Below are 24,003 nucleotides of genomic sequence, written 5' to 3'. Positions count from 1 at the left end.
TTGATGGTTGAAACTTATCACTGTTCAAAATAGCTTTTCACACCAAGAGTGCAGTGAGAGTGCAGTCACCAATGTGCAGTGAGAGGTAAAAATAGGACGCTCAAGCCTAGACATTTAGTGAGTATTATAGCAACACAAGGTGTCAGTGGTCTGTGTTGAAAAAGGTAGAATAATGCAGACATTTAATGAAGTGATAAAGCCCGAGAAGTCGGTGTTTGGAGGATATATTGGCATGGGCAAAGTTGGCAAACCGTGCTAATATATCCTCCAAACACCGGCTTCGAGGGCATTATCACTTAATTAAATATACAACGGGTTAAAGAACATATTCAAATAATGATTGACATATTTTCATAAAAAATATTCTGATGAATTTATTCATATTCACATAATTCTAACACATGCTATTTAAAATAGCTTATGGAATGCCTATTACACAACTCTTCAGTGTCCTTATTCATTTATCAGGAAAATATTTTGTTTACTAATAGCTGCACTCATATTTACTCTGTTGGGGAAAACATACTTACTGATATGATGTTATTTTGGCATCTTTTGGGGGTTACTGCCATCCGAGGCCCTTACATCAGTATATTATGACTGAATTCAAATTTGGCAAAAATACAGGCCATTTAGACCTGTTATTTAGTTGTTAAAACTACTTGGAGTTGGAGGAGGGGTGAGAAGCTCGTTCATCCTCTCTCCTCTGTGAGACTCAGAGCATGTGATGAACAACCGACTTCTTCAGGCCGTTCGCAAATGTGTTGCCTCAACTCCAGGGAATTAACAACTGACCTCACAGCTGTCTGCTCTGCGCCGGGCGTAAAGGTAATTCATGATATTAATGTGCTAAATCAAAGATGATGGTTTTTGTAGCACACGTGATTTCATTTCCATGCAGCGTATTTTTCTTTAGAAAAGGAAGTACAAGAAAATGTATAACCACGAATTAGAAAATCTACTCAGAAGCTGCTTTTTAAATCAATCTGGTGATATATTCTGGTTGACTAGACTGACAGCTGGCTGCACTCACAGTAAAACGATGTTAAGATGAGTGGTCAGTCTAGTCAACCGGGCTAATCTGGTCCACCCTGTGGAGTAAGTGGACATTTATCAGGGGTGTCAATGTATCCTTATGTTGTGTTGGCTTGGGTACATGGGTGATAAACCTTCAGGATTCTCACTAGTTTTGGTTACTTTACAGAAGCCATATTCTCACTAGTTTTGGTTACTTTACAGGGAACATATTCTCACTAGTTTTGGTTACTTTACAGGGACCATATTCTCACTAGTTTTGGTTACTTTACAGTGACCATATTCTCACTAGTTTGGTTACTTTACAGGGACCATATTCTCACTAGTTTTGGTTACTTTACAGGGACCATCTCTGTGTTGCTGTAGAGTACTGGTTCATATTCTCCATAACCATGGACCTGACCGCGCTGTCAGACGACGAGGCCAAGCACGTCTGGGAGGTCATACAGAGAGACTTCACCCTCAGGAAGATAGAAGAAGAGAGACTGGGGTAGGTCACTTTTAAAAAAGGTTCAATATCATATTTCAGAGGTTTAGTGAGAAAATATTAAATTGAATCAATGTTGAAGGGTGGAAGGCTTGGATGCGTTTTTCAATAGCATATCTGACATAACAAACTCCTTGTCTGTATGTGACATATAAAATCATGAAGTCTTACGCTGACAGCATTTAGGACTCTACAACATTGGATACTTATTGTCTGTCTCTCTCTGAATGCCAACACTATAGATTCCATACGAGTCGATCACACTGAGGTCCTCAGCGATCTATATATTAGCCATATGTTTTCCACTGTGTGTGTGTGCGTGCGTGTGTGTGTGTGTGTGTGTGTGTGTGTGTGTAAGTGTGTTCAGGCTTCAGGAATGTAAGTGTGAAACAGGCCTGCTGTTGTGAGTCAGCTCATCACAGTGATCATGGCTTAGTCACAAGGCCCGTTCTGCCTGTACTGTGTCCTAGGAAAAATAAGTTGCCAAGAGGCCTATTCTCTCTGGGACACAAAGACTCCTCTGTCTGTCTTCCTCATCTTGTCATACTCTTAAAGGAAAATAGACTTCCTGTCAGACATCACTTTATTTTATTCACAAACTGTCAGAAGGACATTGTGTTAAATGTTCTCGATAAGTTATGTAATGTAGTCCCTGCTGAAACTGACCAGAACAGAACAGAATGGTACATTATAAGTGTGATTCTGCATGCATGATTCCACAGAGCCAATTTTAAACTGATTTATTATAATCCATGGAGTTAACAGGGACTTAATGTTATCTTCTTAATGCTATATACTAATCTACTGTGTACTGATTTAATGCTATATACTAATCTACTGTATAATGATTTCATGCTATTTACTAATCTACTGTATAATGATTTACTGCTTTTTATTGTTAGTTTATTTGCATTGTTTGTAACTTATTTCTTGACTTATTTTATGCATAATGTTGCTGCTACCATGTCTTATGACCGAAAATAACTTCTGGACATCAGGACTGCAATTACTCACCACGGACTGGCAGAATCCTTTTTTCCCTTTCATGACTCTGACGAACACGACGCGAAGGATATCCTGCTTCCTCAAGGAACAGGCCCCGATCCCTGTGATATGTGTGAAGAGGAGGCAGAGAAAGAGGGGCCGAAGGGCTAAGATTTCGCAGGCGATCGAATAAACTCCCACTTCCCTCCATTCTGCTAGCAAGCGTGCAGTCCTTGGAGAATAAAATCGACGAGTTACGCGGAAGATTAAACTACCAACAGGACATTAAAAACATCTTATGCTTCACGGAGTCGTGGCTGAATGATGACAATATTAAAATACAGCTGGCTGGTTATACGATGTACCGGCAGGATAGAACAGTGGCGTCTGGTAAGACAAGGGGCGGCGGACTACTTATTTTTGTAAATAACAGCTGGCGCACGATATCTAAGGAAGTCTTGAGCTATTGCTTTCCTGAGGTAGAGTATCTCATGATACGCTGTAGACCACACTACCTACCGAGAGAGATTTCATCTGTATTCGTTGCAGTTGTTTACATACCACCACAGTCAGAGGCTGGCACTAAGACAGCAGTGAATGAGCTGTATTCCGTCATAAGCAAACAAGAAAACGCTCACACAGAGGCGGCGCTCCTAGTAACCGGGGACTTTAATGCAGGGAAACTTAAATCCGTTTTACCAAATTTGTATCAGCATGTTAAATGTGCAACCAGAGGAAAAATAACAAAAAAGTGGTCAGAAGAAGCAGATGCTAAGCTACAGCACTGTTTTGCTTTCACAGACTGGAACATGTTCCGGGATTCCCCTGAGGGAATTGAGGAGTACACCACATCAGTCAATGGCTTCATCAATAAGTGCATTGATGAATTCGTCCCCACAGCGACCGTACGTACATACGCCAACCAGAAGCCATGGATTTCAGGCAGCATCCGCACTAAGCTAAAGGCTAGAGCTGAATCGCTTTCAAGGAGCGGGACTCTAACCTTGAAGCTTATAAGAAATCCTACTATGGCCTCTGACAAACCATCAAACAGGAAAAGCGTCAATACAGGACTGAGATCAAATCGTACTACACCGGCTTGTCGCTCGTCGGATGTGGCAGGGCTTGCAAACCATTACAGACTACAAAGGGAAGCACAGCCAAGAGCTGCCCAATGGCACAAGCCTACCAGACGAGCTAAACTACTTCTATGCTCGATTTAGGCAAATAACACTGAAACATGCATGAGAGTACCAGCTGTTCCTGAAGACTGTGTGATCACGCACTCCGCAGCCGACGTGAGTAAAACCTTTAAACAGATCAACATTCACAAGGCCGGAGGGCCAGACAGATTACCAGGACGTGTACTGCAAGCATGCGCTGACCAACTGGCAAGTGTCTTCACTGACATTTTCAACCTCTCTGTCTGAGTCTGTAATACCAACATGTTTTAAGCAGACCACCATAGTGCCTGTGCCCAAGAACACTAAGGTAACCTGCCTAAATGACTACCAACCCGTAACACTCACTTTTGAAGCCATGAAGTGCTTTGAAAGGCTGGTCATGGCTCACATCAATGCCATCATCCCAGAAACCCTAGACCCACTACAATTTGCATACCGCCCCAACGGATCCACAGATGATGCAATCTCTATTGCACTCCACAATGCCCTTTCCCACCTGGACAAAAGGAACACCTATGTGTTTCCAAGATGGCGTAGCAGTCAGATGTCTTTGTCCTCGTCTTGTCATGTCCCATGTATGTATCTTTTTATATATTATTCTTTGCATATATTTTCTTTTTTTTCTAAACCTCAAGTTCAAAATGCTCTCCTGCAACACGACTCACCCAATGTGGTGTGGATCTGCTTCAAAATGCTCTCCTGCAACACGACTCACCCAATGTGGTGTGGATCTGCTTCAAAATGCTCTCCTGCAACACGCCTCACCCAATGTGGTGTGGATCTGCTTCAAAATGCTCTCCTGCAACACGACTCACCCAATGTGGTGTGGATCTGCTTCAAAATGCTCTCCTGCAACACGACTCACCCAATGTGGTGTGGATCTGCTTCAAAATGCTCTCCTGCAACACGACTCACCCAATGTGGTGTGGATCTGGTTCAAAATGCTCTCCTGCAACACGACTCACCCAATGTGGTGTGGATCTGCTTCAAAATGCTCTCCTGCAACACGCCTCACCCAATGTGGTGTGGATCTGCTTCAAAATGCTCTCCTGCAACACGACTCACCCAATGTGGTGTGGATCTGCTTCAAAATGCTCTCCTGCAACACGCCTCACCCAATGTGGTGTGGATCTGCTTCAAAATGCTCTCCTGCAACACGCCTCACCCAATGTGGTGTGGATCTGCTTTGTTTCTAACGTATTTTTCTTTACTTCTGAACCGGAATCCCCCAACAGAAGCTAGCCAGCTAACTAACTACTAGCTAGTAGTCAGCTAACCACTGCTAGCGGTCATCAGCTAACCTATAGCTCGGAAAACTCTCGCCAGTTTGCACAACTCGATTCAAACCAGAGCATAACCGACCTATTTTCTCTCCATATCCCCGGATTCCTATCGCAAGCTCTGAACCTTTTCACCTGGATCATCACAGCTAGCTAGATGCAATCTCGCTAACGTCTCTGTCCCGAAGCAAGCACCAATTAGCCTGGAGCTAGCCCATGCTAGGCATATCTCCCGGCTAGCTGAAGAGGTCCATCAGTCACTCCGGGGCTACAATACCTATTTTGCCAATTGGCCCGGACCCCTTTTACTGCCGGTACTGAGCTCCTTCACGACTGGACTAACGACTTAATCTGCCCGAGGGGGTTAATCAAATCAATTCCTACGTCGCGACGTCCCCTATCTTTGGCCACTATACCTATTTTGCCAATTAGCTTGGACCCATTTTACTACACGAAGCCCTGCTTATCAATCACGACTGGACTACCGACATAATCTACCCGAGGGTTTTATTTTTTTCCCAACAGGCCCCTCCGTCATGAGGTCCCCTGAATGCCCATCTGCTAGCCTGCTCGCCACGATCCACTAGCTGTCTTGAGCAAATTGGACTGTTAGCTGAGGAGATCCATAGGCCAATTTCTTGGGCCACTATACCGATTTTGCCAATTGGACTGAACCCCTTTGCTACACGGAACTCTACTAATCCATCACGACTGGTCTATCGACGTAACTGCACGAGGAGGCTATAACAGACTTCCTCCGTACCTCTAAGGCCTTCTGCAAGCTTGCTAGCCTCGGCCTGCTAGCTGTCTGAATTGCCATGTCTCCAGCCAGCCTAACTACTCACTGAACCCCTATGATCACTCGGCTACGCGCCGGGCTAGACAATCTGGATCCTCTCTTTGTAAAATTATCTGCCAAAATTATTGCAACCTCTATTACTAGCCTGTTCAACCTCTCTTTCGTATCGTCTGAGATTCCCAAAGATTGGAAAGCTCCCGCGATCATCCCCCTCTTTAAAGGGGGAGACACTCTAGACCCAAACTGCTACAGACCTACAATATATCTATCCTACCCTGCCTTTCTAAGGTCTTCGAAAGCCAAGTTAACAAACAGATTACTGATCATTTTGAATCTCACCGCACCTTCTCCACTCTGCAATCTGGTTTCAGAGCTGGTCATGGTTGCACCTCAGCCACGCTCAAGGTCCTAAATTATATCATAACCGCCATCGATAAATTACATTACTGTGCAGCCTTATTCATCGACCTGGCCAAGGCTTTTGACTCTGTCAATCACCACATTCTTATCGGCAGACTGACTTGATTTCTCAAATGACTGCCTTGCCTGGTTCACCAACTACTTCTCTGATATAATTCAGTGTGTCACATCGGAGGGCCTGTTGTCCGGACCTCTGGCAGTCTCTATGGGGTGCCACAGGGTTCAATTCTCAGGCCGACTCTCTTCTCTGTATACATCCATGATATTGCTCTGGCTGCTGGTGAGTCTCTGATCCACCTCTATGCAGACTACATCATTCTGTATACTTCTGGCCCTTCTTTGGACACTGTGTTAACTAACCTCCAGACGAGCTTCAATGCCATACAACTCTCCTTCCGTGGCCTCCAACTACTCTTAAATGCAAGTAAAACTAAATGCATGATCTTCAACCGATCGCTGCCTACATCTGTCCGCCCGCCCAGCATCACTACTCTGGACGGTTCTGACTTAGAATATGTGGACAAATACAAATACCTAGGTTTCTGGCTAGACTGTAAACTCTCCTTCCAGACTCACAAGCATCTCCAATCCAAAATTAAATCTATAATAGGCTTCCTATTTTGCAAGAAAGCATCCTGCTGCCAAACATACCCTTGTAAAATCATACCCCAAGTGACTTACAGCTGTAATCGCAGCAAAAGGTGGCGCTACAAAGTATTAACTTAAGGGGGCTGAATAATTTTGCACGCCCAATTCTTCAGTTTTTGATTTGTAAAAAAAGTTTGAAATATCCAATAAATGTCGTTTCACTTCATGATTGTGTCCCACTTGTTGTTGATTCTTCACAAAAAAATACAGTTTTATATCTTTATGTTTGAAGCCTGAAATGTGGCAAAAGGTCGCAAAGTTCAAGGGGGCCGAATACTTTCGCAAGGCACTGTATTACCTACCACTGCGACCTGTACGCTCTCGTTGGCTGGCCCTCGCTTCATACTCGTCGCCTAACCCACTGGCTCCAGGTCATCTACAAGTCTTTGCTAGGTAAAGCCCCACCTTATCTCAGCTCACTGGTCACCCACCCGTAGCACGCGCTCCAACAGGTATATCTCACTGGTCACCCCCTTTGGCCGCCTTTCCTTCCAGTTCTCTGCTGCCAATGACTGGAACGAACTGCAAAAATAACTGAAGGTAATAACTGAAAGAGACTCATATCTCCCTCACTAGTTTTAAGCACCAGCTGTCAGAGCAGCTCACAGATCACTGCACCTGTACATAGCCCATCTGTAAATAACCCATCCAACTACCTCATCCCCTTACTGTATTTATTTATTTATCTTGCTCCTTGCACCCCAGTATCGCCTCTTGCACATTCATCTTCTGCACATCTGTCACTCCAGAGTTTCATTGCTAAATTGTAATTACTTCGCCACTATGGCCTATTTATTGCCTTAACTTACCTCATTTGCACACACTGTATATATACTTTTTCTACTGTATTATTGACTGAATGTTTTTCAGTGTAACTCTGTGTTGTTGTATGTGTCAAACTACTTTGCTTTATCTTGGCCAGGTCGCAGTTGTAAATGAGAAATTGTTCTCAACTAGCATATCTGGTTAAATAAAGATGAAGTAAATAAAATAAAATAAAAATGTGAGAATGTTATTCATTGACTACAGCTCAGCACTCAACACCGTAGTGCCCACGAAGCTCATCACTAAGTTAAGGACCCTGGGACTAAACACCTAAACACCACCTCTGTAACTGGATCCTGGAGACTCCTGAACATCTAGTCAAATGGCTATTTGCATTACCCCCCCCCCCCCCCCCCCCTTTACACCACTGCTACTCTCTGTTGTCATCTATGCATAGTCCCTTTAATAACTCTACCTACATGTACATACTACCTCAACAAAACGGGTACCCCGGCACATTGACTCTGTATCGGTACCTCCTTGTATTGTCTCGCTATTGTTATTTTACTGCTGCTTTTGTTAATTTACTTACTCTTTAATGACTTGTTACTTTAACTCTTATTTTTATCTGTATTTTTTTGAAACTGCATTGTTGGTTAGGTGCTCGTAAGTAAGCATTTCACTGTAAGCTCTATTACACATGTTGTATTTGGCGCAAGTGACTAATACAATTTTATTTGAATTGATATATACTAATATACTGTATAATGATTTCATCACTTCTCTATGCCCTCCCCTCCCCCTTCTCTGCTCTTCTCCCCCTCCCCTCCCCTCCCCTCCCCTCCCCTCCCCTCCTTCTCCTCTCCTCTTCTTCCCCTCCTCTCCCCTCTTCTCCGCTCTTCTCCTCCTCCCCTCCCGTCCTCTCCTATCCCCCCCTCTCCTCTAGGGACCTAAAGACTAAGATAGAGAAGGAGGACACTAAGATTGAGCTGCTGGGTACTCAGACCACCCTGGTAGACTCTCACTGTATCCGCTGTCTGCAGCCCTTCAAGTTCCTGGTCAACAGTAAGCGTCAGTGCATAGACTGTAAGATGTACACCTGCAAGGCATGCAGCCGCTACAACAAGAAGGATCACGGCTGGGTGTGCGACCCCTGTCGTATGACAAGGTGGGGGCCGTGGGTGTCAAGGCATCCTGAACACACAGCATTAAGAGATTCTCCTGAACACATAGTAATAAGAGATGGGTTTGGAAACATTTACAATCGTGTTTGACTGACCAGGTCTTGAACCCAGATCGTCTGTATCATTATGAAGCTTCAGGCAGTCAGAGAAGAGGGCCAACTCTTAGAAGGCTAGTAATAATATATAGTTATAGTAGAACCAACTCTTAGAAGGATAGTAATAATATATAGTTATAGTAGGACCAACTCTTAGAAGGATAGTAATAATATATAGTTATAGTAGGACCAACTCTTAGAAGGATAGTAATAATATATAGTTATAGTAGGACCAACTCTTAGAAGGATAGTAATAATATATAGTTAGAGAAGAGGGACAACTCTTAGAAGGATAGTAATAATATATAGTTATAGTAGGAACAACTCTTAGAAGGATAGAAATAATATATAGTTAGAGAAGAGGGCCAACTCTTAGAAGGATAGTAATAATATATAGTTATAGTAGGAACAACTCTTAGAAGGATAGTAATAATATATAGTTAGAGAAGAGGGCCAACTCTTAGAAGGATAGTAATAATATATAGTTATAGTAGGACCAACTCTTAGAAGGATAGTAATAATATATAGTTATAGTAGGACCAACTCTTAGAAGGATAGAAATAATATATAGTTATAGTAGGAACAACTCTTAGAAGGATAGTAATAATATATAGTTAGAGAAGAGGGCCAACTCTTAGAAGGATAGTAATAATATATAGTTATAGTAGGACCAACTCTTAGAAGGATAGTAATAATATATAGTTATAGTAGGAACAACTCTTAGAAGGATAGAAATAATATATAGTTATAGTAGGAACAACTCTTAGAAGGATAGTAACAATATATAGTTAGAGAAGAGGGCCAACTCTTAGAAGGATAGTAATAATATATAGTTATAGTAGGAACAACTCTTAGAAGGATAGAAATAATATATAGTTATAGTAGGACCAACTCTTAGAAGGATAGTAATAATATATAGTTAGAGAAGAGGGCCAACTCTTAGAAGGATAGTAACAATATATAGTTAGAGAAGAGGGCCAACTCTTAGAAGGATAGTAATAATATATAGTTAGAGAAGAGGAACAACTCTTAGAAGGATAGTAATAATATATAGTTAAAGTAGGGCCAACTCTTAGAAGGATAGTAATAATATATAGTTAGAGAAGAGGGACAACTCTTAGAAGGCTAGTAATAATATATAGTTATAGAGAATAGGGCCAAGAGTCCTGTTCAGGTGACATGGTCAGAAAACTATTCTAGCTCTATGGGGTTCATATACATTCCATTGATGATGGGGTTCATATTGAGATTGGAGTGACTCTCCTAGCTCTATGGGGTTCATATTGAGACTGGAGCGACTCTCCTAGCTCTATGGGGTTCATATTGAGACTGAAGTGACTCTCCTAGCTCTATGGTGTTCATATTGAGACTGAAGTGACTCTCCTAGCTCTATGGGGTTCATATTGAGACTGGAATGACTCTCCTAGCTCTATGGTGTTCATATTGAGACTGGAGTAACTCTCCTAGCTCTATGGGGTTCATATTGAGACTGGAGTGACTCTCCTAGCTCTATGGGGTTCATATTGAGACTGGAGTGACTCTCCAAGCTCTGTGGGGTTCATATTAAGACTGGAGTGGCTCTCCAAGCTCTGTGGGGTTCATATTGAGACTGGAGTGACTCTCCAAGCTCTGTGGGGTTCATAATAAGACTGGAGTGGCTCTCCAAGCTCTATGGGGTTCATATTAAGACTGGAGTGGCTCTCCAAGCTCTATGGGGTTCATATTGAGACTGGAGTAACTCTCCTAGCTCTATGGGGTTCATATTAAGACTGGAGTGTCTCTCCAAGCTCTGTGGGGTTCATATTGAGACTGGAGTGACTCTTCAAGCTCTGTGGGGTTCATATTGAGACTGGAGTGGCTCTCCAAGCTCTATGGGGTTCATATTGAGACTGGAGTGGCTCTCCAAGCTCTATGGGATTCATATTGAGACTGGAGTGACTCTCCTAGCTCTATGGGGTTCATATTGAGACTGGAATGACTCTTGTGTTTACCTTGCAGGGTCCTGAAAATTGGAACAGTGGGATGGTACCATGACAATGTGCGCACCCGTTTCAAGCGCTTCGGCAGTGCCAAGGTGATGAAGTCTCTTTACAAGCGACTCAACGGAGAGGGTGGGTTCTTTTTGTTTGATTATTGATTAATTGTGCATACTTCTAAATGTAATCACATGTTACAGTTGTGGTTGTTGTTGAGAGTGTCCAAGTGTCACATTTTGGTCACCAAATGATCAGGAGTGTGACACATGGCTGGCTGTAATGAAGAGTCACATGGTAGGGCCTGTACATGACACCGGGGTGACATAGCCATGCTATGATGACATATGGTCACCACTGGCAGCTGGTGGGAGGAGCTATAGGAGGACGGGCTCATTGTAAACGGAATGGTATCAAACACATTAAACATATGGAAACCACATGTTTGACTCCGTTCCATTGATTCCATTCCAGCCATTACAATGAGCCTGTCCTCCTATAGCTCCTCCCACCAGCCTCCACTAATGGTCACATGTAGCGTTCTAGAACTGGGAACAGTGTTCTAGAACTGAGTGACTGTTGTCTGTTCTGTATTCTAACAGTCCTCTTGACCCAGACCTCACATAGGACAAAGAGATGATTTGAAGTACAGTACCAGTCAAAAGTTTGGACACACCTACTCATTCAAGGGTTTTTCTTTATTTTTACTATTTTCTACATTGTAGAATAGCGAAGACATCAAAACTATGAAATAATCTGGAATCATGTAGTAACCAAAAAAGTGTTAAACAAATCAAAATATATTTTCGATTCTTGCCTTGATGACAGCTTTGCACACTCTTGGCAGCTTTGCACACTCTCAACCAGCTTAACCTGGAATGATTTTCCAACAGTCTTGAAGGAGTTCCCACATATGCTGAGCACTTGTTGGCTGCTTTTCCTTCACTCTGCGGTCCAACTCATCCCAAACCATTTCAATTCGGTTGAGGTCAGGTGATTGTGGAGGCTAGGTCATCTGATGCAGCACTCCATCACTCTCCTTCTTGGTCAAACGGAGGTGTGTTTTGGGTCATTGTCCTGTTGAAAAACAAATGATGGTCCCACTAAGGGCAAACCAGATGGGATGGCGTATTGCTGCAGACTGCTGTGGTAGCCATGCTGGTTAAGTGTGCCTTGATCATCCATTCATCCAGATCATCCAGATCATCCATTCACCTACTCTGCGTCTAATAAAGACGCGGCGATTGGAACCAAAAATCTCAAATTTGGACTCAACAGACCAAAGGACAGATTTACAACGGTCTAATGTTCATTGCTCATGTTTCTTGGCCCAAGCAAGTCTCTTCTTATTATTGGTGTCTTTTAGTAGTGGTTTCTTTGCAGCAATTCAACCATGAAGACCTGATTCACGCAGTCTCCTCTGAACAGTTGATGTTGAGATGTGTCTGTTACTTGAACTCTGTGAAGCATTTATTTGGGCTGCAATTTCTGAGGCTGGTAACTCTGATGAACTTATCCTCTGCAGCAGAGGTAACTCTGGATCTTCCTTTCCTGTGGCGGTCCTCATGAGAGCCAGTTTCATCATAGCGCTTAATGGTTTCTGCGACTGCACTTGAAGAAACTTTCAAAGTTCTTGAAGTTTTCCGGGTTGACTGACCTTCATGTCCTAAAGTAATGATGTCCTGTCGTTTCTCGTTGCTAATTTAAGCTGTTCTTTCCATAATATGGACTTGGTCTTTTACCAAATAGGGCTATCTTCTGTATACCACCCCTACCTTGTCAGAACACAACTGATTGGCTGATTCCACAAATGAACTTATAACAAGGAATGCCTGTTCATTCCAGGTTACTACCTCATGAAGCTGGTTGAGAGAATGCCAAGAGTGTGCAAAGCTGTCATCAAATCAAAGGGTGGCAACTTTGAAGAATCTCAAATATAAAATATATTTGGATTCCATTTGTGTTATTTTATAGTTTTGATGTCTTCACTATTATTGTACAATGTATAAAATAGTAAAAATAAAGATCTTGGAATGATCAGGTGACTGGTACTGTCTATATAACTATTAATAACAGAATATCACTTCTCTCTGTCTTCACAGGCGCCCGGCGTGACAGTGACACACAAAGCATGCCTGATTTCCGCAGTAAGTAGAATAGAGGAAGGCAATGGGAAAAACATATCAATATTTCAACATACTGTACCTGAAAACTGCTGAACCCCATATCATAGTGGAGTTGACAACACCAGCATAAGCACTATGATATGCAAACGTAACACGGGGTTACACAATTTGACAAGAAACAAAGTCACCCCTTCTTGTCCCTCTCTCCCCTGTAGACGACAGGTACAATGGTCATGATGAGGACTATGCAGATGCAGAAGCTCAGCGATACAAAATGGTAAACAGTTTCTCCTCTCAATATCGTTCCTGAGAAACTGGATATCATATCCCAGACTCACTACTTCTCTTTATGTCTCCATCCTGTTGTTCTGTCAGATGCGAAAGAACAAGCGCCTGCTCTCTGTTCATCCCATGGACTTGGATGTGGATATAGAAGAGTATTTTCCACCCCACTCTCGCACTCACTCTCGTCGACAATCCTACCAGGTAGACGGACAAAACAGTCCTGGTTTCTACTAGCCAAAAGTAGTGCATTGTGGGAATAGGGGGTTATTTAAGGTTGTGATGGTTGTGTCACCTACAGCAGATCCAGGAGGAGCGAGGTGGTGGTCACCGGGGTGACATGGAGTTCATGGATTCCATGCAGCAACAACAACACCGCATGAACCGTAGGAAGAGCCTGGATAGGTACAACATGCGCCCTGGTAAGCAACAAGCACACACACACTCCCACACACACACAGACATTCAATCAGAGCTGGTTAGTTTGCAGTGTAATGGCATTACAATACTACAACAACAGTAATCTCACGCCAAACTGACATTTTGTAATATAACCTGAGCTAAAGCGATGGTCCTCAGACGATGGGCAGTATGGGATGGTGCGTGCCCGCTCCCTATCCAAGATCAGCTCCTCTATGAACCGCCAGCACTATGTGGATACGTCAGAAGAGGAGGAGGGAGGGCGCAACACCATGTACCAGACCCCCTATCGCCGACGCCCTTCCTACAGCCGAGTTGGCTCTCACGAGAACCTGCAGGCCCCAACACAGCAACCGGTAGGATGTGTGTTGGTGTGTGTGTGTGTGTGTGTGAGAAGGAGAGAGTGAAATAGAGCTGAAACAGAGATGAGACAGATGACGTCTCTCTCCACTATTAAACTACCCTGACATGAGACAGATGACGTCTCTCTCCACTATTAAACTACCCTGACCATAGAAAATGACCCACATTAACTGGCAAACAAGGGTGGACTTGTCCTTCCACTCAAGCCTGGGAAGATGGATTTCAAACACTGTTGGGCTGATTTACATTGTACATGTATTTATTGGAAGTTGTGTGTCTCAAGTGATGCATGCTGGGGTTTTGGCGGGAAAAGGAGGAATTGGCCCTGGGGGTGACCAGTGAGATATACCTGCTGGAGCGCGTGCTACGGGTGGGTGCTGCTATGGTGACCAGCGAGCTGAGATAAGGCGGGACTTTACCTAGCAGGGTCTTGTAGATGACCTGGAACCAGTGGGTTTGGCGACGAGTATGAAGCGAGGGCCAGCCAACGAGAGTTACAGGTCGCAGTGGTGGGTAGTGTATGGGGCTTTGGTGACAAAACGGATGGCACTGTGATAGACTGCATCCAATTTGTTGAGTAGGGTGTTGGAGGCTATTTTGTAAATTACATCGCCGAAGTCGAGGATCGGTAGGATGGTCAGTTTTACGAGGGTATGTTTGGCAGCATGAGTGAAGGATGCTTTGTTGCAAAATAGGAAGCCAATTCTAGATTTAACTTTGGATTGGAGATGTTTGATGTGACTCTGGAAGGAGAGTTTACAGTCTAACCGGACACCTAGGTATTTGTAGTTGTCCACATATTCTAAGTCAGTACCGTCCAGAGTAGTGATGCTGGGCGGGCGGGCAGATGTAGGCAGCGATCGGTTGAAGAGCATGCATTTATTTTTACTTGTATTTAAGAGCAGTTAGAGGCTACGGAAGGAGAGTTGTATGGCATTGAAGCTCATCTGGAGGGTAGTTAACACAGTGTCCAAAGTCCGAAGTATACAGAATGGTGTAGTCTGCGTAGAGGTGGATCAGAGACTCACCAGCAGCAAGAGCAATATCATTGATGTATACAGAGAAAAGAGTTGGCCCAAGATTGAACCTTGTGGCACAGAGCATAGAGACTGCCAGAGGCCCGGACAACAGGCCCTCTGATTTGACACACTGAACTCTATCAGAAAAGTAGTTGGTGAACCAGGCGAGGCAATCATTTGAGAAACTGAGGCTGTTGAGTCTGCTGATGAGGATGTGGTGATTGACAGAGTCGAAAGCCTTGGCCAGGTCAATGATTACGGCTGCACAGTATTGTTTCTTATCGATGGTGGTTAAGATATTGTTTAGGACCTTGAGCGTGGCTGAGGTGCACCCATGACCAGCTCTGAAACCAGATTGCATTGGGGAGAAGGTACGGTGGGATTCAAAATGGTCGGTAATCTGTTTGTTAACTTGGCTTTCGAAGACCTTAGAAAGGCAGGGTAGGATAGATATAGGTCTGTAGCAGTTTGGATCAAGAGTGTCCCCCCCTTTGAATAGGGGGATGACCGCAGCTGCTTTCCAATCTTTGGGAATGGTGGTGCAGCGCTGTTGACCGGGGTAGGAGTAGCCTGGTGCAAAGCATGGCCAGCCGTAGAAAAATGCTTATTGAAATTCTCAATTATAGTGGATTTATCAGTGGTGACAGAGTTTTCTATCCTCAGTGCAGTGGGCAGCTGGGAGGAGGTGCTCTTATTCTCCATGGACTTTACAGTGTCCCAGAACTTTTTGGAGTTTGTGTTGCAGGAAGCAAATTTCTGCTTGAAAAAGCTAGCCTTGGCTTTTCTATGCCTGTGTCTATTGGTTTCTTTCTTCACCAAAAAGTTGCATATCACGGGGGCTGTTCGATGCTAATGCAGAACGCCACGGGATGTTTTTGTGCTGGTTAAGGGCAGTCAGGTCTGGAGAGAACCAAGGGCTATATCTGTTCCTGGTTCTAAATTTTTTGAATGGGGCATGTTTATTTAAGATGGGGAGGAAGGAATTTTAAAGAATAACCAGGCATCCTCTACTGAAGGGATGAGGTCAATATCCTTCCAGGATACCCCGGCCAGGTCGATTAGAAAGGCATGCTTGCTGAAGTGTTTTAGGGAGCATTTGACAGTGATGAGTGAAGGTCGTTTGACCACTGACCCATTACGGATACAGGCAATGAGGCAGTGATCGCTGATATCCTGGTTGAAAAGAGCAGAGGTGTCTTTGGAGGGCAAGTTGGTTAGGATGATATCTATGAGGGTGCCCGTGTTTATGGCTTTGGGGTTGTACCTGGTAGGTTCATTGATCATTTGTGTGAGATTGATGGCAACAAGCTTAGATTGTAGGATGTGGAATAGGGAGTAATCAGCTGCTCTGCTCAGCCAATGATTAGAAGGTCTATTTTGATTGATTACTCCATGCGAGTCTGGTGTAATACAATATCCAACCTTGTGTCAGGTTTGCGTCTCGATTCATGCACAATGTACATTTTGTATTGGTCTCACCTCATTCCTCTCCTGTCATTTTGTATTGGTCTCACCTCATTCCTCTCCTGTCATTTTGTATTGGTCTCACCTCATTCCTCTCCTGTCATTTTGTATTGGTCTCACCTCATTCCTCTCCTGTCATTTTGTATTGGTCTCACTTCACTTGGTCTCACCTCATTCCTCTCCTGTCATTTTGTATTGGTCTCACCTCATTCCTCTCCTGTCATTTTGTATTGGTCTCACCTCACTTGGTCTCACCTCACTCCTCTCCTGTAATTTTGTATTGGTCTCACCTCATTCCTCTCCTGTCATTTTGTATTGGTCTCACTTCACTTGGTCTCACCTCACTCCTCTCCTGTAATGTTGTATTGGTCTCACCTCACTCCTCTCCTGTAATTTTCACTTGGTCTCACCTCACTCCTCTCCTGTCATTTTGTATTGGTCTCACTTCACTTGGTCTCACCTCACTCCTCTCCTGTCATTTTGTATTGGTCTCACCTCACTTGGTCTCACCTCACTCCTCTCCTGTAATTTTGTATTGGTCTCACCTCACTTGGTCTCACCTCATTCCTCTCCTGTCATTTTGTATTGGTCTCACCTCATTCATCCCCTGTCATTTGTATTGGTCTCACCTCACTCCTCTCCTGTCATTTTGTATTGGTCTCACCTCACTCCTCTCCTGTCATTTGTATTGGTCTCACCTCACTCCTCTCCTGTCATTTCGTATTGGTCTCACCTCACTTGGTCTCACCTCACTCCTCTCCTGTCATTGTGATACAGGTCAATGCGCTAAACAAGCGTCACTTGGTCTCACTTCACTTGGTCTCACCTCACTCCTCTCCTGTAATTTTGTATTGGTCTCACCTCACTCCTCTCCTGTAATTTTGTATTGGTCTCACCTCATTCCTCTCCTGTCATTTTGTATTGGTCTCACTTCACTTGGTCTCACCTCACTCCTCTCCTGTCATTTTGTATTGGTCTCACCTCACTTGGTCTCACCTCACTCCTCTCCTGTAATTTTGTATTGGTCTCACCTCACTTGGTCTCACCTCATTCCTCTCCTGTCATTTTGTATTGGTCTCACCTCATTCATCCCCTGTCATTTGTATTGGTCTCACCTCACTCCTCTCCTGTCATTTTGTATTGGTCTCACCTCACTCCTCTCCTGTCATTTGTATTGGTCTCACCTCACTCCTCTCCTGTCATTTCGTATTGGTCTCACCTCACTTGGTCTCACCTCACTCCTCTCCTGTCATTGTGATACAGGTCAATGCGCTAAACAAGCGTATGTCAGCCATAGAGAGTCTCCTGAACCGGCTGGAGTCCAAGATGACTCTACCCCCCGACGATGAAGTAAGAAAGGGTTAAAAACCTTACTACTGCTCTCCTAACAGAGCTTCTTATTGGTCTCCTAACAGAGCTTCCTACTGCTCTCCTAACAGAGCATCCTACTGCTCTCCTAACATAGCTTCCTACTGCTCTCCTAACAGAGCTTCCTACTGCTCTCCTAACAGAGCTTCCTACTGCTCTCCTAACAGAGCTTCCTACTGCTCTCCTAACAGAGCTTCGTATTGCTCTCCTAACATAGCTTCTTATTGCTCTTCTAACAGAGCTCCTAACAGAGCTTCCTACTGCTCTCCTAACAGAGCTTCTTATTGCTCTCCTAACAGAGCATCCTACTGCTCTCCTAAAAGAGCTTCCTACTGCTCTCCTAACAGAGCTTCCTACTGCTCTCCTAACAGAGCTTCCTACTGCTCTCCTAACAGAGCTTCCTACTGCTCTCCTAACAGAGCTTCTTATTGCTCTCCTAACAGAGCTTCCTACTGCTCTCCTAACAGAGCTTCCTACTGCTCTCCTAACAGAGCTTCCTACTGCTCTCCTAACAGAGCTTCCTACTGCTCTCCTAACAGAGCTTCGTATTGCTCTCCTAACATAGCTTCTTATTGCTCTTCTAACAGAGCTTCTAACAGAGCTTCTTATTGCTCTTCTAACAGAGCTTCTTATTGCTCTCCTAACATAGCTTCTTATTGCTCTTCTAACAGAGCTCCTAACAGAGCTTATTATTGCTCTCCTAACAGAGCTTCTTATTGGTCTCCTAACAGAGCATCCTACTGCTCCCCTAACAGAGCTTCCTACTGCTCTCCTAACAGAGCATCCTACTGCTCCCCTAACAGAGCTTCCTACTGCTCTCCTAACAGAGCTTCCTACTGCTCTCCTAACAGAGCTTCCTATTGCTCTCCTAACAGAGCTTCTTATTGCTCTCCTAACAGAGCTTCTTATTGCTCTCCTAACATAGCTTCTTATTGCTCTCCTAACAGAGCTTCTTATTGCTCTCCTAACAGAGCTTCTTATTGCTCTCCTAACAGAGCTTCTTATTGCTCTCCTAACATAGCTTCTTATTGCTCTTCTAACAGAGCTCCTAACAGAGCTTATTATTGCTCTCCTAACAGAGCTTCTTATTGGTCTCCTAACAGAGCATCCTACTGCTCCCCTAACAGAGCTTCCTACTGCTCTCCTAACAGAGCATCCTACTGCTCCCCTAACAGAGCTTCCTACTGCTCTCCTAACAGAGCTTCCTACTGCTCTCCTAACAGAGCTTCTTATTGCTCTCCTAACAGAGCTTCTTATTGCTCTCCTAACAGAGCTTCTTATTGCTCTCCTAACAGAGCTTCTTATTGCTCTCCTAACAGAGCTTCTTATTGCTCTCCTAACAGAGCTTCTTATTGCTCTCCTAACAGAGCTTCTTATTGCTCTCCTAACAGAGCTTCCTACTGCTCTCCTAACAGAGCTTCTTATTGCTCTCCTAACAGAGCATCCTACTGCTCTCCTAACATAGCTTCTTATTGCTCTCCTAACAGAGCTTCTTATTGCTCTCCTAACAGAGCTTCTTATTGCTCTCCTAACATAGCTTCTTATTGCTCTCCTAACAGAGCTTCTTATTGCTCTCCTAACAGAGCTTCTTATTGCTCTCCTAACAGAGCTTCCTACTGCTCCCCTAACAGAGCTTCCTACTGCTCTCCTAACAGAGCTTCCTACGGCTCTCCTAACATAGCTTCATACTGCTCTCCTAACAGAGCTTCCTACTGCTCTCCTAACAGAGCTTCCTACTGCTCTCCTAACAGAGCATCCTACTGCTCCCCTAACAGAGCTTCCTATTGCTCTCCTAACAGAGCTTCCTATTGCTCTCCTAACAGAGCTTCTTATTGCTCTCCTAACAGAGCTTCTTATTGCTCTCCTAACAGAGCTTCTTATTGCTCTCCTAACAGAGCATCCTACTGCTCTCCTAACAGAGCTTCTTATTGCTCTCCTAACAGAGCTTCCTACTGCTCTCCTAACAGAGCTTCCTACTGCTCTCCTAACAGAGCATCCTACTGCTCTCCTAACAGAGAATCCTACTGCTCTCCTAACAGAGCATCCTACTGCTCTCCTAACAGAGCTTCCTACTGCTCTCCTAACAGAGCTTCCTACTGCTCTCCTAACAGAGCATCCTACTGCTCTCCTAACAGAGAATCCTACTGCTCTCCTAACAGAGCATCCTACTGCTCTCCTAACAGAGCATTATCTTTCTTGGAATAATCATATTAGAGAGAATCACAGCTGTTCATCAAAGGGTAACTTGTTAGCTAACTCTGGCCTTAACCTGTTGTTGCCCAACTTGAGTTGGGCTCGTTTCCATTACAACTCCTCCTTGTTGAATTTCTCCTTAAGACATAAGCAATTCAACTCCTAAACATTCAAGTCTTAAACTGACGAGAATCTAGATGGAACTGACCCCAACCCTGTTTCTGTCAACCTGGAATAAAGTCATGAAAACTGCCCAGAACAGAGTTCACTGGAGATGCACTGTTGAGGCTCGAGGTTCCACTAGCAGCAAAAAAGAAAAAAGTCTAGTAAGTCAATCCTGTTTCTATCCACAGGCGACGTCCCCAACCGCTGCACAGATAGAGGAGGAGAAGCTGAGGAGGAAGCTGAGCGAGCTGGCGGGGAACATCAGTGTTCCGTCCTCCGACGAGGAAGCAGGAGGGGGGAAGAAAACCCCTTTATTAAAGAGGGCCGCTGTGAAGAGTAACCTCCCAGTCCTCCCCCTAGAGCCCCTCAGTTCTTCCAGCGACGAGGGGCCCACCGAGGCTCAGCAGGTGAATTTTTGGGGGTCCTGTTACCCTGTTACATCTCAGACATACACCAAAAAGCTGTAGCGGAGGTGATAGGATCCAACCAATGATGTGTATAAACCCTGGATTGCTGATGCTATGTAATGGCCAATGAGATGTTTTGAAGCCACCTGCCTCCATATTGGTACTCTTCCATAGGAGAACTACATAGGAGAACTACATAGGAGAACTACATAGGAGAACTACATAGGAGAACTACATAGGAGAACCACATAGAAGAACCACATAGGAGAACAACATAGGAGAACCACATAGGAGAACTACATAGGGGTGGCTTCCTCTTCCATAGGAATGAATGGAATTCTACAGTATTTCAATAAAATGTTTCAAGAACAAAAGAACATGTATTTAGGTATTTATTTATTGTAGTGGGGACAGTATCATTAGTACAACAACAACAACAACAACACATATTTTAAGGAATATATTTTGTATTTTTATGTTCAGTTCACATAATATAAATGTGTTTTTGTTTTTTTGTATTTTTCTACCCCTTTTTCTCCCCAATTGGTGGTAAGTCTTGTCCCATCGTTGCACCTCCCCTACGGACTTGAGAGAGGTGAAGGTCGAGAGCCATGCGTCCTCCGAAACACGACCCTGCCAAGCTGCACTGCTTCTCTTGACACACTGCTCGCTTAACCCGCCACAATGAGTTACTAGATCGCAACGGGACAATGACGTCCCGGCCGGCCAAACCCTCCCCTAACCCGGACGACGCTGAGACAATTGTGCCCCGCCTCATGGGTCTCCCGGTCACGGCCGGCTGCAACACAGCCTGGGATTGATCCCGGGTCTGTAGTGACGCCGCCAGCATTGTGATGCAGTTCCTTAGACAGCTGCGACACTTGGGAGGCCCCACATAATGTCATTTAAACGTATGCATTAAAGTGTCTGTAATATAATATACTTGTCAAAAACCAATGTAGACATTAATAAATGCAGGGGGAGTACCAAAATGGCCGTATGGTGGCTTCAAAACAACACCCCCTGTCAGTCATCTAGGGTTTACATCATTGGCTCCAACCAGGGACCTCTCGCACGCAGAGTTAACATCTTAAAACAATCCCTAACACTCTTTCTAGCACTAATACTCACACTTGTCTTTTCTCACTCGCACTTCAGCACTTTGCTGATAGCTGCTTTACTGAGGAAAAGTTGGACTTACTATGACTGTGATATGTGGTTGCACCAACTGTGGATAAGAGTCTCTTGCTAAATGACCGCAATGTCAATGTAAATGTCTTCACCATTAGACCAAGACAAAATCCGTGTGGTCTCAGGGTGACATTTGGGCTAGCAAGTCTCAGGCAGGGCTACCTGATCACGAAAGTGTGATTCCAAATCACCTCCGCTACATATAGGAGACGTAGGTACTTTCCCAACGGCTAATTTCTGTTCCCTTACATGGCTTTCAGAGATCCACTGCGGCGGCCCTCTGTGACATCACCAAAGAGTTTCTCAGAACCATTAATGCCGCTGAAAGCGCGATGAACGAGTACTTCCCCTCAATAACGTCTAATGACAGCCCTATGATAACTGTCGTGGCTGACGTAAGGAAAGCAGCTGAGTCTTACAGGGAACTTGAGGAAAATGTAAGATTCAAAATCACACTCCTCTTTTCCTCCCAAGCAATCCTAATCCAATCAAAATAGCTGTGTGTCAAGTGTAGGTCTGGAGCCTTTTGTTTAAAGCATGAAGAGACGTCTTGTGATGTCTTAAAGCAGAGATTCGCTTTGTATTCCAAGCAGTCTAGTCTGGAAACTGTTAGCCTGCTAATGGTGTGTGGTTAGCAGCTCGTCTGTAAGGGTACATTTGTGGTGGTTGTCCTGTGCCCTGTTCCAGGTGTACATGACCTCAGGGAAGTCCTTTGATCTGGAGAAGAAGCTGAGGCATCTGGAGCAGAGTGCCAAGAACCGCTTCGGAGGGGCCACAGACTCGGAGCTGTCTGACCTGGAGGACGTGGTGGCTCTGACTGCACATCGGGTCCAGAGCACTGAGAGTGAGGTAGGTGACGAGGCTCTACTGCGGGTTCTACTGAGCAGGCTTTCTACTCAACAGAGATGTGCTGTATGGACTGAAAAGCACACTGTGAACTGTAGATTTCCAAGAACCATTGTGGCCTACAGAGACGCATGAAGAAATAACAATAAAACACAAGAGCTCGTTTAGTTGATATATTTATTATTTTCAGATAACTTGTTTTCCTTCAGAAGGGGTATAATTTGTACTTTCTGTCTTTTCCTTCTCTCTTAGGTGTCTGATTTGGAGAACAAACTTGCTGCTCTAAGTGCCTCAGGGAAGAAAAAGGTGAGTATGTTGTGCAATTCAATAATTCTCTTCAGTCCCTCTTGGGCTTGCTTTGATGCGTATTGTTGTCGCATGCTGTTGTCTAAAACAACTATTCTATCTGACAGATATCAGGTTCACAGAACAGGAAAAGGTTTCCCCAAGACTTCCCCACAAGTAAGGCCCAAAGCATATTGTGATGCTCCTAATATGTTGTCTTTCAGTCCTGACCAACTGTGCTTATGACCATCTCCTCTTGTTTCCACCATCAGAACCCAGCAACGGCTCAGGATCCCTACGGAAATCCAATCACATGTAAAAGGACTGTACGACGAATAAGCCCAATGAAACTGTCTGTATTATCTTAGTTACTGAAATATACCTTCAACCTTATCTGTCACTGATCCACTGTGTATCTGATGTCAATCTCATATCCACATTGTTACAGTATGTTAATGGTATATCCTCACCCACAATGCACAGCAGTTATGTGCTGTAAAAGCAGGCTACACCATTGCTATGTTCAATGCAAAAACAACCCTGGTTTACTGCCTGAAAGTCATACGCATTCTAAAGTATCCTCTCAGTCTCAATGTATCTGATGTCTAAACTCATGAAATGCTCTGATGTGATTGGTCAAAAGGGCAATGTGTGGGGAAAAAATATCAGAATTGGGCTTCCTGCTGCAAAACAGTCTAAGTTTCCTGATTTAAAAGATGAATCTGTGCCATATAGGCTACCAACATTCCAGCAGAGGCCAAATGTGACTTTCTGTGTTAAAATGGAGTTTGATTAGTGAACACTGGTAGTTTCTGTACACTATCATGACCTCGTCTAATAATGACCTTTTGGGTTGCATGGGATTCTGGGAAACAAGCAACACGACTTACTATCTTACATCACCAACTGTGTTACATTCCAATAACAGAGTGTCTGTTACATATTGTCGTAGTACATATCTTTCTGAAAAAGTGAAATGTTGTCTTGACACTGACCAGACAAATATGATATGAAATAACA

The 24,003-nt window shown here is 44.0% G+C and overlaps 1 protein-coding gene across 1 annotated transcript; it reads left to right on the top strand.

Annotated features, from left to right (window-relative positions):
- The first annotated feature begins 735 nt into the window (after positions 1 to 735).
- Positions 736 to 24,003, top strand: LOC139414046 (melanophilin-like). Its single transcript, XM_071161923.1, has 15 exons — positions 736 to 828; positions 1,379 to 1,525; positions 8,549 to 8,770; positions 10,880 to 10,992; positions 12,957 to 13,001; positions 13,196 to 13,257; positions 13,356 to 13,466; positions 13,564 to 13,684; positions 13,842 to 14,038; positions 17,792 to 17,878; positions 20,443 to 20,661; positions 22,540 to 22,701; positions 22,951 to 23,004; positions 23,112 to 23,160; positions 23,256 to 24,003. The coding sequence occupies exons 2-15, from the start codon at positions 1,428 to 1,430 to the stop codon at positions 23,300 to 23,302; spliced, it is 1,587 nt and encodes a 528-aa protein (XP_071018024.1). The 5' UTR covers positions 736 to 828; positions 1,379 to 1,427; the 3' UTR covers positions 23,303 to 24,003.

This window comes from Oncorhynchus clarkii, chromosome 7 (assembly GCF_045791955.1).
Source record: "Oncorhynchus clarkii lewisi isolate Uvic-CL-2024 chromosome 7, UVic_Ocla_1.0, whole genome shotgun sequence".
NCBI lineage: Eukaryota > Metazoa > Chordata > Actinopteri > Salmoniformes > Salmonidae > Oncorhynchus > Oncorhynchus clarkii.
This window is presented reverse-complemented; position numbering and strand designations above follow the sequence as displayed.

Excerpts from the sequence above, each read along its gene's own strand:
- LOC139414046 (XM_071161923.1), top strand. The coding sequence starts at position 1,428 with ATGGACCTGACCGCGCTGTCAGACGACGAGGCCAAGCACGTCTGGGAG. Across the intron at positions 13,258-13,355 it reads AAGCTCAGCGATACAAAATG|ATGCGAAAGAACAAGCGCCT; the intron begins GTAAACAGTTTC and ends TTGTTCTGTCAG. Across the intron at positions 23,005-23,111 it reads GTGCCTCAGGGAAGAAAAAG|ATATCAGGTTCACAGAACAG; the intron begins GTGAGTATGTTG and ends TCTATCTGACAG.